General features: G+C 36.0%; 4 protein-coding genes across 4 annotated transcripts; 1 reads left to right on the plus strand and 3 right to left on the minus strand.

Moving 5' to 3' along the window:
- Window positions 1–1511: 1511 nt before the first annotated feature.
- LOC114724864 (uncharacterized) lies at window positions 1512–2273 on the minus strand. The gene has a single exon (XM_028911315.1). It carries the CDS (start codon window positions 2123–2125, stop codon window positions 1832–1834), a length of 294 nt encoding a protein of 97 aa, XP_028767148.1. The 5' UTR covers window positions 2126–2273; the 3' UTR covers window positions 1512–1831.
- Window positions 2274–4535: 2262 nt separating this feature from the next.
- LOC114724861 (40S ribosomal protein S15) lies at window positions 4536–6059 on the minus strand. Its single transcript, XM_028911313.1, has 4 exons — window positions 5959–6059; window positions 5743–5882; window positions 5570–5627; window positions 4536–4990 (listed from the first exon to the last, which is right to left on the minus strand). The coding sequence occupies exons 1-4, from the start codon at window positions 5959–5961 to the stop codon at window positions 4742–4744; spliced, it is 450 nt and encodes a 149-aa protein (XP_028767146.1). The 5' UTR covers window positions 5962–6059; the 3' UTR covers window positions 4536–4741.
- Window positions 6060–9539: 3480 nt separating this feature from the next.
- Window positions 9540–11081, minus strand: LOC114724863 (40S ribosomal protein S15). Its single transcript, XM_028911314.1, has 4 exons — window positions 10982–11081; window positions 10766–10905; window positions 10593–10650; window positions 9540–9988 (listed from the first exon to the last, which is right to left on the minus strand). Exons 1-4 carry the CDS (start codon window positions 10982–10984, stop codon window positions 9740–9742), a joined length of 450 nt encoding a protein of 149 aa, XP_028767147.1. The 5' UTR covers window positions 10985–11081; the 3' UTR covers window positions 9540–9739.
- A 4308-nt stretch (window positions 11082–15389) lies between these two features.
- Window positions 15390–17060, plus strand: LOC114724859 (nudix hydrolase 17, mitochondrial-like). Its single transcript, XM_028911311.1, has 5 exons — window positions 15390–15496; window positions 15986–16094; window positions 16206–16289; window positions 16434–16562; window positions 16676–17060. Exons 1-5 carry the CDS (start codon window positions 15423–15425, stop codon window positions 16802–16804), a joined length of 525 nt encoding a protein of 174 aa, XP_028767144.1. The 5' UTR covers window positions 15390–15422; the 3' UTR covers window positions 16805–17060.
- The last annotated feature ends 559 nt before the right edge of the window (window positions 17061–17619 follow it).

A 17619-nucleotide genomic window follows, 5' to 3' on the forward strand; every position in this document is an offset into this window, starting at 1 on the left:
TTTGGCCTTTGGTTGTCCAGGTGTTGGTTGTAAATTTGGTCACCATTTAATTCAAGGATGCTCTTGCTCACCCACAAATATGTGAATCGTATGATGTATAGTAGTTCATTCCCATGGGTAATGTTAAGTGCTGTTTTTTGGGCAACAAATCATATTCTCACAGGCACGCTTGTTGTTGTGATTTTTCATTTTCTGTCCCTCTCTTGCAGGCTGCCCCACGAGTCTCCTTCTCAATTCTCAAACGAGATAAATATGGGCGGGGGGCTTAGTGTGCTTTCTTTTGTGACAGTGGCTTATGACCTGCTGTGGCCCTGAGGTTCCGTGTCAAATTCTATCCACTTCCCAAGAATTGATTCCCTTCTGTTCTTTTAATATGATTTTTTCGGCCAGCTTTTGCACATTCAATCGAACTAATATTATTATCAAAATTATTTTCACCGATAAGGGTTGGCGTAATAAATATAAATAATAATCTTTTTTATCCTTATAATTTTAACTTGATTTTAACTCAGTACTTACATTTAAATTCCTACAAATCAATACACTTAACTTCTCTACAAATCAATCCCTATAATTTTAATTATTTTATATTTAGTCTTTTTGTTTTAAAAAATAAAATGATGTCTCATAAAGACAAGGGATTAAGGGCCTGTTTGGGAGTGCTTAAAAAATTTCTTATAAGCATATTTCATGTAAGCCGAGACAAAATTCTTCTTACATATTTACATCGTATTTCATAAATCACTTAAAAAGCTACATATAAGCTGATCCAAACTGACACTAAAATCACAAGAACCAAGTTACAGTGAGTTAAAATTCAAAGATTGAATTACAAGTAAATCAAAATTATAAAAACAAAGTTATATTGAGTCAAAAACAGAGTTATGTTGAATTAAAATATAAAGACTAAGTTACAGACCAATTAAAACTATAAAGACCAAGAAATTAATTTTTCCTTAATAAAACTAATGCCTTACAAAACTCTTAAGTAACAACAATACTTTGAACGAGCTTAAAGGGGAAAAATATAGTTTTTTATTAGTAACTCTTTTAACCTAGTTAGCAAATTTCTTGAATGATGGAGCGCGCATAACTGAAGGGGGGAAAATAATTAAGAAAACTTGGTATCCGAAGATTCAAGGCTCGGTATCAACCTGATCCCCAAAGGGATATCTTAAAATGGTGAAAATTGAACAACTTTTCTATTTTTAGTTTGAAAGCTGTTTGCCCCACATGGCCACATGTTTCCATTTATCGGTTCTCAACTGCATGAATGTAATTATTCCCAAAACCTTAGGAATTTCGATCGATTTCCAGGCTTTTGATAACAGGAAATCAAAAGGGCAAAAGGAAAAAACAGTTTTAACGACAAGATTTTGATGAACAATTAAGAACAAAAGAAATTTTCTTAAAATTTTCCAGGGCAGAGCTTAACAGATTGAACAAGTCCTGCAGAAAAACCCGTGCCCATGAAAAAATATTTGAAAACGCGATTAATTTGATTGACCAAGTTTCGTAAACATGGCCTCTTTCAATTTCGCAGTTGAAATTAGAACAGAAAAAAGAACACCCCGAGCCTCAAAATCCTGAAGCCATGCTCTGCGGTGATATGAGAAACAGAGAAGGGATTTTTTATGGTGAAGAGAGAGATGAAACTACGTCGCGAGATTCTCTAGCGTAAAGCATGTACAAATAAACCCAGAGCACAGAACCAAACCCAGAAAAAAGCAGAAGGAAAAGGAAAACTAACACAAACTATGATGTACCTCTCAAAAAGTTTACATAGTGTGTATGGATACACAAACACGCACACACTTCATATATGTTTAAGCTAAGCGTTGCCGACGGGGATTGCCCTATTGGACAATCCAAGAGGAGATCGAGAACGTTGGCGTTGGCGTGTGAAATCTCGAAGAGAGATAGGTCTGATCTCTACGTGCTGGAGCGAAGGGTGCTTGATCTTCTCTATTTCTTGTTTTATTTTCATCACTTGGCTGTGAATTGCGACGCCCATATATCCGTCCGATCCTTCCCTCCTGCTCGGATTCTTGCTGCCGCTTTTTTCTCTGCCGCCGGTGACGGTGACGGTGGCGGTGGCGGTGACAGCGGTCGTCATGCAGTCCATCGATCTACGGGCAAAGAGCTAGAGAGGTCTCTTGATCGCTTTGGCCGCTCTGGAGGTTGAAGCTACGAATGAAACGCATTGCCCACCGGGAAGGCGTATTTATATCAGCCCGAAAAAATTGCGAGGGGAAAGAGCCCACGATGTTTTTTCTCCACTGAAACTTTGTTTGGCGCGATATTGCGATAAGCATAAAATTCTGTTTTATTTCCCTTTCTTTGTTTTTTCACAACAGTTTTTGAATAAATTATTATCCAAACATACCTGAAATCTGCTTAAGGGTTCATATGCAACTTATTTTTAGTTATCTTCAATTATATGCTAAACAAAAAACATTGAGAATTACAAGTGCTGAAAATAAATAAATTATATCAAATCAAAAACATGAATTTCCATTTTTCTTTTTATAGTCTTCTCCTATTTGAATTTTTTTGATGGTAGAGATTTGGTGCGTGTGCGTTGTAAGTTAGATGAATGTGATGGGTGTAATTATATTTATTTAATGAAATGCATGTATATGTCTTTTGGCAACCAAATCTTGCAGCGTGGTAACCGAATAATGAAATTTTGATATTGACAGTGAAAGATGATCCAACACGTGGAAGGGAGTAGAAAACCCATCATGTTCACGATAAATATCACCACTTATTATTGATGACAATGCAAAAAAAAGAAAAAAGGTCAGCAATTTTCACGTTTTTAACTCGCTTTCATACCCGATCGAGATTGGAATTTAATATTACTTTCGGTTTTAATTATAGGATCTTGTTCGTAAACTATAAATAAAATCTTATAATTAGAAGCGGAGGTAATATTGCAAAAGACGTGCTTTAAAATAGTAATCTCATTAATTAATTAAAATTTGGCTAAAAATTTATTTTTAAGGATTTTTATTTTTTTTTCAATTTTGATGCGCATGTATGATCTTAATATTAAAAAAAAAAGAGTAATTTCGCGTCCATTCAAATGGGAACGTAACACCTAAAAGGATAGGGAAGTAAGAAATAACCCAATAGCCGCTGACCAAGTATAAGTTATTGTCTATGGTCGACTCATATCATACCCACTTCGGCATAAAAATTTCCAAACCGGATTGAGACGGCACCATGTGGAAGACTGAGAATTCGCAAGTCCACTATACAAGTTGGGTCAAATACTCAAAGATATTTCAAACACTTGGCCACCCAATTTTGTATTCATTTGGTGGCGTGACATGAAACTGCCACAACCAATTAGTTTTTAGGCCGCCTGTTCATGTGGGGGCGGCATTCCTACTAGTCCACACTTCCTTTAAACTTCTAGACCCTTTTTCCCTAGTAAAGAGGCCGCGGCCAAGGCCTTGCAATGAAAAGGGAAACTAATTCACATAGGAAGTGTAGGAGTTTTACATCCCACCGGAGTCGTTGAGAATTCCCCATGATGAGGTTCTTGATCTTTTTAATCATATTAATGAGAGGATGATCCTGAGAGTATTTGTGATGATCAGATTGATTTCTTCGAATGAGTGGCGTCGAGTTGGGAAGAATTCTCATCTCAACACAGGCACTTCAGGACAATGCCTTGGGGTCCTAAATGTCGTGCCACGTGTCTTCCAGAGAGGCCTTCCTTCATCTAACTGTTTTGGACGTACATAAAACAAACTTGGGGTGGCTTAGGACCAGTCAAATGAAGCCGCTTTTAAACATACACAGCTTGGTGAGAGCAGTTGGGCATCCACAGAGCCGATGAACGGAATGTCGGAAGTTTGACCACAACTAATGGACTTCATGTGTGTAAATGGACATAGATTAAAAAGATTGGGGCAAAAAAAAAAAGATTTTTATCTCCCTTGTGGTTGAAAAAAATGAAACACAGAAATAAAAATAAGATACGACTCTCGATCACTTCGAACCCACAAGCACATGAACATAAACAAACTTGATCCAACCTTTTATCAAACTGAAGTGCTTGCTTTGGGGGTGCAAAGGTGAAAAAGATAAAATAGGACTAAGACATATATATATATATATATATATATAAGTAAAATTTTATCTTGTCTTACACAAAACTTGTTTATAATTCTTATTCCAATTCTTATTCCAAACAAGACCTAATATGAATATTGATCATACAAACCTACCCAACCACCCTCCCAAAAAAAAAATCCAAAATCACTTTTTCTGTCTTGATTTATGGAGTGTTTGGATTATCCAATAAGCACTTTTAGAATTTTTCAACAAATCAAGATAAATTCCTCTACATGTTTACTAAATAGACTTTCAAAAAAATGGTTGTCTCCTCTTAAACACCCTTTTTAAGAGCTACAAATGACCGCGTCATAAAGTAATGGCACGCGGCCTTAAAATATCGGTGCTTCCCTCAAGGGCGGATTAAGATCAACATCACTGAAACTCAGGACCACGCGCGAACAATATCGAGGAATATACCTATATGTAGCAATAAAATTCAACAATCCAAAACAAACTATGCAAATGCAATAGAATAAACTCCAGATATTTTAAATCATTGTCATAAGAGAAACACTCCTCCCAGTAACTTGCATAACAAACAAAATTGGATGGAAATAGAGGTTCTCTTCACAATCGAAGCAGACCAAGAAGTAGCCTCCAAAGAACAGCTTCACTTGAGAGGAATGAACCTTGATGAGTGGGTGGCACCAATACCAGGTCTACCGTGCTTGACAGGCTTGTATGAAATTGAGAACTCAGCCAAGTAATGGCCAATCATCTCAGGTTTGATCTCAACCTGGTTGAAAGTCTTGCCATTGTACACTCCAATTATGCTCCCAATCATCTCGGGCACAATAATCATGTTCCTGAGGTGGGTGCGAACTGGCTCTGGCTTTTCACCGGGCGGAGCCTCCCTTTTCTGAAATTATGCAGAGTTGCTCATAATTAAGGACATAGTTTCGAACAACTAATATCTTACATACAAACCGCTATCAGTAGATCCATTTCCAATGTAAACATAAAAGAAACATCATCAATTAAAAGAAGGACGCAGAGATGTCAGACAATTATTGTAAGAGTTCTTTTACAAGAGATGTCACGAACAATTCACAACAACGCCGATGGGAGACGTATTGCAATACATGCATCATCATGCTTATAAGTACTTTACAATAACATAACATATCAAGACATAAAACAAGATTTTCAACGCTTGGATTAAGGGCTGCAGCAAGTAGATGTATCGAGCCAACTTCAAAAACTAACCTAAAGTTCATTTTAAATTCTGTAATGTCGCCATGTACGGATCAGCAGTGGGTCACGTGTTCAGCCCCACTAAACGTAAACACTAACTAGCATAGAGAACGCAAACAATAACAAGCAAGAAAGGGGACTTCAACATTTACTTTCAAGAAACTCAGAATATAATAATAGAGTTCGACTGGATTACCAGAACCGATAGTTTGCCAACAACTAAACAAATTTAGAGTGTAATTACCGCTTTGCGCAGCTTCTTAATCAAGGCCATAGGCTTCCTCTTCAGCCCTCTCTGAAACCTATCACAGCACCACCACCACCATATAACTAAAGGCAATCCAATTCACAAACTCCACCAGAACATAGACATAGACAAATCAAGAGTCCAGAAGAGGGAGGGAGTTTAAGATTTACCTTCTGCGGGCTCGGGCATGGAAGAGCTTGACAAGCTCATCGGTTGACATGTCCAGAAGAGCGTCCAAATCAACGCCTCTGAAGCTGAACTTCTTGAACGTTCTCTTCTTTGGCTGTCCTGGGGCAACATCAGCATCCGCCTGCAATGCAGATTCATCACAGATTCAGAAACACGCGAATGGATAATGGAGAAAACTTGACGAGATCGGCCCTTACCATGGCTGCAAAATGAAATCGCAAGAGCAAGTGGCCGCTACGGCTTTGGGTGAAGGGAAAGTTCGTCTACTGGAACTGAAACCCTAGGGAGTGATAAGGAGCGTTGTACCCAGAGGCTCCGTGTTAGTTTGGTAGCCTCCTTTATGGGCCTCAAATGCATAGTATAGTGACCGGGCCTTTTGTGATTAGGCTATGATCCATATCTTAGCCTGCCTGGAGCGATAATCCACCAGATGGTGATAGTATGTTTTCCATCAGACCGGCCCAGAATGGCCCCTTACAGACCCGTTAGAGGTGGCCCAGCTCAGGCCCTTTTGGCCCCGTTTTTAATATATGACCGTTGACTTAACTGCCATTTTTAAACTACCAATAAGATTGAGTCTAGTGGAAGGGATTAGTTTCCCATAATATAGTGAATCAAAGTTTGAATCTCCATTAAAAGAGGTGTTTATATTTAATACTCGTCAGTGTTTTGAACAGGATTGCCTAATGCCTCCAATAAGAAGATATATGTACTTACCAAGAAAAAGAACTACCATTTTTAAGCTTCTTGTTTAGGGCATTGCCATCCTTTGTAGCAAAACCAAAAAACCCATTTTTATTCATTTTAACTCTTTCACTTTGTTCACGTTAATTTGATCCATGAAGTTTTGACATGTGTCATGTTTTTTTTTGTTAATATATTAAATATATTTATAAATTAAAAGTTAGAAATAATTAGTGAAAATCATCTTGTGTGATCCATTTGCGGTTATGTTGTTAAATCAGATGCCATTAATTTCCAGGAGAGTACAAGGTGAAGAGGCATCCAGATGAAAGAATCAGATTCTTTATTTTTGTTAAAAGAATCGAGGTCTTGGGTTTTATTCATTAAAAATACATACCAAGAAGAAAACGCTTTTTGTCGACCAGGAATGGCAGCCACCTGAGCAGGAATTCAGGTGTGAACTTTGGATGCGGGAGGAAGAAAATGCCTTGAAATTCATCTTAGAACCCTCCCTTGTCGCTTATTGACTTTTCTTTTCTTTTTTTCTTTTTAATGTTTTCTGGCCACGTATGTACGTGTGCGCATGTAAAACGCGGCTCAAATGAAATTTTATTTATACTTCGTAGGACCCATCGGACTTTCCACTAGACAAGAACTATACGTCTAGTAATCTGTTCTTTCTCGAATGGAAAAATACAACTTTTGATTTCTTAAATTTAGGCTCATTTAGGTTTTAGTCTCTGAAATTTGAGACCCGAAATATTGATCTCTCAAATTTATTCCATTGCAAAACGTTAGTCCCTGCTAGTCAGGCGTCATTACACTTTGCTGAGTTGGCAAAAACGGTGAGTTATGATGATTTGGCATCTGACCTCACAACACCACATGGAGAGTAGGAGATCTGATTTGGAAAGGAAAAAGAAAAAAGAAAAAGTGCCCTTGTTCAAAACGCATCCCTGTTCCAAAAAAAAAAAGATGATTTGGCATCCTCTTGAGGTTGTTTGGCTGTATGGGCGTGTTGCAACCGCTAGTAGGCCCCTTCCGGTGAGCCCCTGTCATTGTCGTCGCTGCCGCTGCTGGTGAGCCCAAATGACATGTCTCTTTGAGACATCCTGCTGCTCGCTCTCTCATGCATTCCTTCCTCCCGTTTTGTGCTCATCTTCCTGCTTCTCGATAATCTTTTGCTCAACACTTTTCCTCCACCCTTCACAACTCCTCACTTCTCGTTTCTGTTCTCATTTCTTTAGCTCTATAGCTCACCCGTAGAAGCAAAACAGACAAACAAAGAACACCGTACAAAAATCTTCTATCCAGCTTTTAAACAATGTCAAGCCCAGGCCCTTGATTCCCAGCCATGACCAAACCAAACCCAGCGCCATCATTGCTGTTGGGAGTTGTGACCGGACTTTTGTACTCTTTCACCATGCAACTACACAATGTCTTTCTTGCCGGCCGCCGGTGACCTGTTGTGTGGTGAGGTTGCTAATGAAGTTGTCTCCGGTGAAAACCACACGACGTTGCCGCCGTACCTGTCGTCGTATTCACCGCCTTCCAACGACGCAATCATCGGTGGACTCATCGGCGTAGAAGCACATCACATGAGCGATCCAAATTACCTGCGGCGATGCCGTTTTCGTTTAATTGACATGACCGCTCGCTGCTATGTTTGGCTCGACGGAGGGAAGGGGAGGGGAGGGATTTTAATCAAGGGAAGGGGAGGGGAGGAAAGGGGAGGGTAGCTATAAAGGGGAGGGGAGGGGAGAGAGGGGGAAGGGAGGGGAGGGATTTTAATGATCTCCTGTTTGGATTGATTGGAGGGGAGGGGAGGGAGCAATTTTAATAATACCTTATTTTGTTCTAATAAAAAATTGACTATTTTAGCCTCATAAAATTTAAATGAATTTTCTCACTTTTTATTTTGTTAATATATAACTATATATATATATATATAATACAATTCACTAATTTTGATTTGTAAGATACAGTCACACACTTATAGAATATCAAGACAAAAAAGTCACAAGTGATAGATTTAAATCAGAGAAAAGACTTTGAAGGTGAAAGAAAATACCAACGGCCTCTTAGAATTAGAAGAGGAGAAAAAAGTTTACAAATGCTCGCTAATTTTGGAGATAATTATCTTAATAACCTCTTATTAGATACTCAAAAGAACTCTCTTATGTAAAAATGTTTATGACTGATTAGAGGTTAACAAATCGAAAGGGCATATAAGGAATTAAAATTATCTCTCACCTCCCCTCCAAAAAACCCCACTTTTGGAGGGGAGGCTAGAAGGGAAGAGGAGGGGAGAAGAACCCCTCCCCTCTTTAAAAAACATCTTAACCAAACAAGGGGAGGGGAGGAGCTCCCCTCCCCTTCTAAAAAATTATACCAGCCAAATAAGGGGAGGGGAGCAACTTCCCTCCCCTCCCCTCCGAAAACCCCGTACCAAACGGAGTGTAAGAGTTAAGGCCCTTTTTTTTTTTAATAATTTTCCAAATCAGATGTCCAACTCAACAAAGTGTAACAGCGCCTGACCAGCAGGGATTTTATAACATAATAAATTTGATCGACCAATACCTTGGGTCCCAAATTCCAGGAACCAAAACCCAAATAGGTTTGCATTTGAGGTACTAAAAGTTATATTTTCCCTTCTCAAATTGGCAAAGATATATCGCAAATTTACGCAACAAAAAAGCTGTTATGCCATTTGATTATCACGCCTCTTTAAGCATTATGAACGTCCTCTATATATATGAAAACTTAAATTTGATTAAAATATATTATACAAATATGAGCCAATTGTCCGGTTACTCAAATGTTATTCACTTGAAAATACTAGATTCAATCCTTATTATAAGAATTAATTTAACATTTCATTTGGTCTTAATTTATCTTTTATATCTATCCATTTTTTTCCCAAAATATTCTTTTGTAATAGTTACCCCTATTAAAACTAATACACATAATCAGCACATAATTAGCAAGGTGTTCTATTAAAAAAAACACATTTATTACAAATAATTAATTTCATAAACTTCTTTAATTCAATTAGTCAATCGGCTCTTATATTAAAAATAAGAGGTATTACGTGTTAGACCAGCCAAGGACAACAATAAAATTCAACAATCCAAACAAACTATGCAAATGCAATAGAATAAGCTCAGATATTTTAAACCATAGTCCTAACAGAAACACTATTCCCAGCAACTTGCGTAACAAACAAAATTGGGTGGAAATTGAGGTTCTCTTCACAATCGAAGCAGACCAAGAAGTAGCCTCCAAAGAACAGCTTCACTTGAGAGGAATGAACCTTGATGAGTGGGTGGCACCAATACCAGGTCTACCGTGCTTGACAGGCTTGTATGAAATTGAGAATTCAGCCAAGTAATGGCCAATCATCTCAGGTTTGATTTCAACCTGGTTGAAAGTCTTGCCATTGTACACTCCAATTATGCTCCCAATCATCTCGGGCACAATAATCATGTTCCTGAGGTGGGTGCGAACTGGCTCTGGCTTTTCACCGGGTGGAGCCTCCCTTTTCTGAAATTAAGCAGAGAGGTTGCTATAATTAAGGGCATAGTTTCGAACAATTAATATCTTACAAACGAACCGCTATCAGTAGATCCATTTCTAATGTAAACATAAAAGAAATGTCATCAATTAAAAGAAGGACCCAGAGATGTCAGACAATTATTTGTAAGAGTTCTTTCACAAGATATGTCACCCACGATTCACAACAATGCCTATGGGAGACCTATTGTAATAGACGCATAATCATGTTTCCAAGTAGTTGGACATTAACATAACACATCAAAACACAAGCCAAGATTTTCAACTCTAAGATTAAAGGATGCTGCAAGTAGATCTCTCGAGCCAACTTCACGAGCTAACCTAAAGTTCACTTTAAATTTTGCAATGTCGCCATGTACGGGTCAGCAGTGGGTCACATGTTCAGCCCACTCAACGTACCAGTTCAATCCTCCATGACTATGCTAAACACTAGCTAACATAGTTAACGTAAACAATAACAGGCAGGAAAGGGGACTTCAACATTTACTTTCAAGAAACATGGAATATTAAAGTTCCACTGGATGACCAGAACCGATAGTTTGCCAGCAACTAAACAATTTTACAGTATAATTACCGCTTTGCGCAGCTTCTTAATCAAGGCCATAGGCTTCCTCTTCAGCCCTCTCTGAAACCTATCACAGCACCACCACCACGATATAACTAAAGGCAATCCAATTCACAAACTCCACCAAAACACAGACAAAGACAAATCAAGAGTCCAGAAGGGGGAAGGAGTTTAAAATCTACCTTCTGCGGGCTCGGGCATGGAAGAGCTTGACAAGCTCATCGGTTGACATGTCCAGAAGAGCGTCCAAATCAACGCCTCTGAAGCTGAACTTCTTGAACGTTCTCTTCTTTGGCTGTCCTGGGGCAACATCAGCATCCGCCTGCAATGCAGATTCATCACAGATTCAGAAACACGCGTATGGAAAATGGAGAAAGCTTGACGAGATCGGCACTTACCATGGCTGCAGAGTGAAAGCGAAAGAGGAAGGGGCACTAGGGTTCTGGGTGAAGCAAAAATTCTTCTACCGGAACTAGAACCCTAAGGAACGCTGTGTCAAAGATGCTAGTCAGAGTTTGATGGCTTGTTTATGGGCCTGGACATTTATCATGTTATAGGGCCTTTTGTGTATTGTCGATAATTGATCCACGACTGTTGTCAAAAAAATTGGTTTATCCGCGACTTAGCAGGCGCCGCCGAAAAATCCACTGGGTGATTATTGGTATGTTTTCTCTGGCAAAACAAAAATTAGTAGCTCCAGTCTTTAATATAAATCTAATTTAATTTTTAATTTGATTCGAATATAAGATCTCAATTCATTTTATTTTTTATATTTATCTATTTTTTAAATGGTTTCTGTAGTAGTTGCACATGTTAAAAATTCCATCAAATGTTGGTAAAAAAAATTCCATCAAATGATAATTTTAACTAATACTTATGATTAGTATGGGTATTTAAAAAAAATACATATTTAATATAAAAAACTAATTTAAATAATTTTTTTGATCTTTCTAAACTAATCAATTAACTCTGATACTAAGAATCGGAAATAATATCACTCGTGTTATGTTTTCAATCAAATCGGCCCATTGTTCATACTATGAAGTTTTGTGCCCAATTTTTAATATTCAAATGTTGACTTAACTACCAAGGGGGAATTGAGCCTAGCGGAATAGAATTGTCTTTAACAGAACAATATACGTAACCAGAAAAAATTGTTAACTTAACTACCATTTTTATTCATTTTAACTTTCACCTTTGATCCAGGAAGTTTTGACTTGCGTCATGTTTTTTGTCAATATATTAAATATATTTATAAAATAAAAGTTAGAAGTAATTAGTGAAAATCACATTGTGCGATCCATTTGCGGTAGTGTTGTTAAATCAAATGCCATGAACAAAGTGAAGAGGCATCCAGATGAAAGAATCAAATTCTTTTAATCTCGATAAAAGAATCGAGGTCTTAGATTTTACTCCTTTGGTTCTTAACATAGAACCTAATTGTTGAGTTGGTTTTAATTCTAAATATAAGACATATTTCTCATATTTATCAATTTTTTCTAAATTACCCATATGGACACTTTCTCAACCATGATTAGATATTAAGAAAGATGATTATGGTGTTTTAGAAAAAATATATCATATTTCTTATAATTAACTAACTTACCTAACTTTTTAAATCTAATCAAATTAGTTAAATGGATCTTATATTAAGGATCGGAAAAATATTTATTAAAAATACATACCAAGAAGAAGAACGTGTTTTGTCGACCAGGAATGGCAGCCAAGCCACCTGAACAGGAATTCACGTGTGAACTTTTGATGTGGGAGGAAGAAAATGACTTCAAAATTTAATTTAGAACTCTCCCTCGTCGCTTTTTTTATTATTATTATTTTTGGGTTATGTATGTGTGTGCATGTAAAACATGGCTCAAATGAAATTATATTTTATACTTCGTAGGACCTACCAGACTTTCCACTGGACAAGAGCTATCCCTCCAGCACTTTTGTTTTTTTCCCCCCAAAGTATAGGTATCCTATTAGAAGTAATCATATTCGAAACACTGTGAAGCACTAAATGTGGACACTTCTCTCAACAAAAATTTAAACCTTGATTTGCTACGTTGTGCTTGGTTCATGTCTATTTAGTATGCTCAGACTTTTTTGTCCCTCAGCATCTACATGTTTTACTTTTCTAGAAGCACATTTCAAATTTAATTAAAAGTATTTATGGTCTATAAATATTTTTAATTAAATTATGCTATTTTAATTATAACCGGTTTGACTCTGAGTCAACTCAATCCAACCCATTAACTATTAAACCATTACCTCTCCCGCTCAAGTTTTTTGGACCTTAGAAAACCTTCAGTGTTATCCGCCTCTATGAAAACTTAAATTTTGATTAAAATATATATTACATAAATCTGAGCCAATTTTATGGTTACTCTGTATTGTTTATTTGAAAATACATAAAGTGTTAAACCAAACAACGACAGGAATAATGAATATCCACGCTAGTTACGTACGTGTACATGGATTTCAAAAAGGTAAATAATTTCTATAAAAATAAATCTACAACGTGACCAATAAATAACAAAAAATGATAAAATAACAACAACCCGTGGTTATGTTTTTATAAAGCAGAAGGAATGTTAATAATTTAAAATGCTTTTTCAACATTAGATCTGGTCCAAGTTGGAGAATGTTGATTCCTCTCTTATATGGTTGTTTAACATCTTCGTGCCCATGTCACGCCCATCACCTATCACGTATTTTCGACGACATTGGAATTCATACAATATAAATAGCTCTGTGACAAACTAAAATATAATTCGGGGGGTTGTGTTTTATGGGGGAAAAAACATATTTGCTAAAAAATTCAATTATAAAATACACAATCAGCATAACTCATTTGAAAAAACATAGTAAAACGTCACATCTTAATTTGAACATCTAACAAATTTCTAATGTTAAAAAGTAGCAAGACGCACTTCGGATCCTTAATTTGTAGCATAAGATAAGAGAGAAAATACATAGAAGGATAAAAGGATAAAAGCAATATTTTTTTTTACCCGTGTCTTTCTACTACAAAATACTCCTCAAATATTCAATGTAAGACCTAATTTACAAGTTAATATTGATTATATATGTAAGATTTATTGTATATATTTATTAATTTTTTTAATTAACCATATTGAGAGAAAAAATATTTAAAAAATAATTATAATATTTTTAAAAATATATTATATTAACTAATTTAACTAATATTTTTTATTTACTAAATTAATACTACCTCTAGTCCTTAATATGAGATCCTGTTTAACTTTTATATTGGTCATAAATATAAGACCCTAATTTATTTTGTCTCTCATATTTACTTAATTTTTTTTTCAAAATAGTCCTTCTAATAATTATAGTTTTAGCCAACATATTTGATTAGTAAGGATATTTTTAGAAAAGACAATAACTATTTATTACAAATAACTAATTTAATTTTTTTTAAATTAGTCAACTGACTCTTATAATTAGGATAAGAGGTCGAAGTAATACTACAGGGACAGGGGGCAATTTGTTCAAAATAAAAATTCGAATCCAAGAAACAAACTGTCAGTAAGCGAGTAGCACGCGCGTACGTGGGAAGTCAAAACCCCTTGTATTTGAGTGACGCCATGCAAAGCAAGTGAACTGCGCGTTCCTTCCACAAAGTCAACTGGCCGACTTCAACCTGCCAAGCCGTGTACACTAGCGCAGACTCCCTTAAGCAAACAACCAATAATTAGAAAAGCAATTATATTTAATTATCCATGAGATTTATATTTAATTATTTATGTACACTGTGGTTTACTTTAGGTCCTGCATAATCCACAGATTTCTTTTTTGGTTGGGATGAAACGGCTCATTCTATATTACCTAAATAATATTAAAAAACTGAAATTATAGAGATGAGCAGATTAATCTTTTTAATAATATTTTTGTAATTTTAGGTTGTTTGCAGCAAGAAATTGTTGCATCAAACGAAAATATAGCTTGTCGACGAAATTTGAAAAGGAAAAATAAGTCATACGCACTAACTTGTGTATATTTATGTTCCGCATATGGCTGCGGATGGATGGAGCTACGAAGAGCACGTGATATTAATTAATATATCTTCGATATTTAATATAAGAGTTAGTTTAATTTTTCATTTAGTCATAATATAATATTTCAATTCATTTTTTTTATATTTATTTATTTTTTCAAAATAGTTCTTCCAATAACTGCACATGTTAAAGATTTCATCAAATATAGCTAATACACATGATTAATAAAAATATTATAAAAAAACTAATACTTATTTATTATAAGTAACTAACTTAACAAACTTGGTTAATCCGTCCAAATTATCTACTCAACTAAATTTTATATTAAAATTCCGGACGCAGTAACTAACACAAGAACGACCAATGAGGAAGCGACAGAGAAGCGTGCGTCAATAGTCCATAATACTAATCTCTATCTGTAAGTAATATTCGGTTTGTTTGATGGATCAGTCCAGGAAATGGACAATTACGCGTTTTTTTATTATTTTATTCCACTAATTAGTTGTTCGTCGGCCACTTATCACAGATCAAATGCATACAGACGCGCACTTTCTCGCCCTCTTCTCTCTATATAGAGTTCCTCTAATCACACTCCTTCACGTCCAGCTTCGTTTTATTCGTTCTTTCCCTCTCCAGCTAGCAAATCACACATACATATATATATCTCTACATCTATAGATCTTCGTATAAATATCACAAACTCCACGCTCCCTCGTCGTCTATATCTTCTTTCTCTCTTTCTCTCTGGGTTCTTGTATCCCCTCAAAATATTGATTTCTCAGTTCTCTAAGTAAAGAATCGGAGAAAACTTCTCTGAAACATGGTTTGCTTGGTGTCTCGCTCAGGAAGGGAGTTGCAGAGATACAATAATATGGGATTCCGCCAAGTTGTGGGGTGAGTTATAAGATAAATCAAATTCGATCTTATAAGTAATTTTCCCACCTCTTCTTCTTAAACGCACTGTTTGCATTTACCTGGTTGGGTGTTTGGATGCCCAAAAAGTGTTTCTTAAAAGTATTTTTCGGTAAATCAAGATAAACTCCTCCATATATTTACTTCGCAGACCGTAAAATCACTATTAAAATCATGATTTTGTTTGGACCTGAGATCATTTGCTGGACTCCGTTTCCTTGATTTATGTCTAACAACTGTTTGTTTGTATGCGGCTGCCTAATTATATTTGGTCTCCATTTTTCACATGGGTTTCTGTTGAAACGGTGGATGGCCCCCGGCTCTTTTCATTATCATCATGAATGAATGGAAAAACCGAAAAGGGGTCATTCCGATTTGTGTTCATCATCAGTTTCTTTATTGCATTGATTATTCTGGGGGCTTCTTGGTTTCATTCATGCTCATTCTCACCGAAAACGTCAAATTCTGCAGATGCGTACCATACAGATATAAAGCAGACGTTAATGGGAATATAATGAGCAATGAATTGGAAGTGCTTGTTGTTAGTTCACAGAAATGTCAGAAGTTCATGTTCCCAAAGGTACATTTGCATTCGAGAGATCAGAATAACATATGCTATCTGGTGTTGCTTATTGTGGATCAATATAGATTGTGCCAAGACATTAACATCGTGATGATTTTCCTTTCTCAGGGGGGCTGGGAACTCGATGAATCTGTTGAAGAGGCAGCTTGTAGAGAATCCCTTGAAGAAGCTGGGGTCATCGGAATCGTTGAGGTACAATAATTAACACTCTCGATTATAGAACATATTACATAAGACATGTGAAGAACTTTGATACTATATATAATCTTCTAACGTCATGGAAACCTGAAATTCTTTGAAATGAACTGAACTTAGTTTTGATTTGCAACGTGGCAGGCTCAGTTGGGTCAATGGAGCTTCATTAGTAAAAGACATGGCACTTACTATGAAGGCCACATGTTCCCATTGTTTGTCAAAGAGCAGCTTGATCTGTGGCCAGAGAAACATGTACGAAGAAGACTATGGGTAAGTTTAGGATCCCATGATTCCTTTTCTGATGGAATACTTATATACTTAGCTCAATTATTTGCAGTTCCGAATGGTCCTATATTAATGTTGTTTATAATGTCTCTGTGCAGATGAGTGTTGCTGAAGCCAGAGAAGTTTGTCAGCACTGGTGGATGAAAGAAGCCTTGGATATATTGGTTGACAGGCTAATTACCTCACAGCAACAAATGGAGGACATAGCTCTGGCTGATTCTAACTGAAATTTGTGAAAAACAAGTTAGATATGCAAAATAGAAATTCTTAATTTTTTTCATGGGTGAATAGAAAGTGTTCAGCATATTAAATTCCAATGGTTAATATATGTAAGCAGAGAAGCTTAAAGAGGAGTGATCAGGGAAAGAGACACGGAATTGTAGAGAATGAAAAATATGAGTACTTTCTTTTTTATGCTTATATTGCATCATACTGCCTCATGTTCTTAATTAAGTGTTTGTTTGACTTTTATTTTGATTCTAAATATAAGATTTCAATTTACTTTATCTCTTATAATTATCTATTTTTTTTCTAAGATAGTTATTGTAACAATAATAGTTCTAGTCAACACATTTAATTAACAATAATATTTAGAAAAAACGACACATATTTATTATAAATAACTAACTTAACTAGTTTTCTTAATTTACTCAAATTAGTTAAGTAGCTCTTATATTAAGGACTGGAGGTAACATTACATTTTCTTACCACTAGAATATCCACGACATACCAATTAGAATAGAAATATTAAGGTTTATATCATGCTTCTCAATTATTGCGAGTTTAATGACTTGTTTGAAATGATTTTAAGTAATTTATAAGTCATTTTTCAATCCTAATTTATGAAATATGAAGTAAGGATATGGGATGAGGAACGTGCTTATTGATCCAAACAAATCCTTAATTGGATTGAATTTCGTCCTAGCTCCGTGCTATAATTATTGTCCATCAACAGCGTCAGTGAAGCTGAGGCAGGAATGAACTTGGAAGATCAAGGAATGTTACACGGTGATAAGCACTATATACATGGGTCAACTTCGCA

Source organism: Neltuma alba, unplaced genomic scaffold (genome assembly GCF_004799145.2).
Source record: "Neltuma alba isolate B1F8T4 unplaced genomic scaffold, ASM479914v2 tig00012201_pilon, whole genome shotgun sequence".
Lineage (NCBI taxonomy): Eukaryota > Viridiplantae > Streptophyta > Magnoliopsida > Fabales > Fabaceae > Neltuma > Neltuma alba.

Bases quoted from the DNA above. Each gene is read 5' to 3' on its own strand.
- LOC114724864 (XM_028911315.1), bottom strand. From the start codon at position 2,125: ATGGACTGCATGACGACCGCTGTCACCGCCACCGCCACCGTCACCGTC.
- LOC114724861 (XM_028911313.1), bottom strand. The intron at 5,628-5,742 runs GTAAATCTTAAA...GTGCTGTGATAG, and splicing joins CATGCCCGAGCCCGCAGAAG to GTTTCAGAGAGGGCTGAAGA. The intron at 4,991-5,569 runs GTAATTACACTC...GCATAATTTCAG, and splicing joins TTAAGAAGCTGCGCAAAGCG to AAAAGGGAGGCTCCGCCCGG.
- LOC114724863 (XM_028911314.1), bottom strand. The intron at 10,651-10,765 runs GTAGATTTTAAA...GTGCTGTGATAG, and splicing joins CATGCCCGAGCCCGCAGAAG to GTTTCAGAGAGGGCTGAAGA. The intron at 9,989-10,592 runs GTAATTATACTG...GCTTAATTTCAG, and splicing joins TTAAGAAGCTGCGCAAAGCG to AAAAGGGAGGCTCCACCCGG.
- LOC114724859 (XM_028911311.1), top strand. From the start codon at position 15,423: ATGGTTTGCTTGGTGTCTCGCTCAGGAAGGGAGTTGCAGAGATACAAT. The intron at 15,497-15,985 runs GTGAGTTATAAG...CAAATTCTGCAG, and splicing joins GGATTCCGCCAAGTTGTGGG to ATGCGTACCATACAGATATA. The intron at 16,095-16,205 runs GTACATTTGCAT...TTCCTTTCTCAG, and splicing joins AGAAGTTCATGTTCCCAAAG to GGGGGCTGGGAACTCGATGA.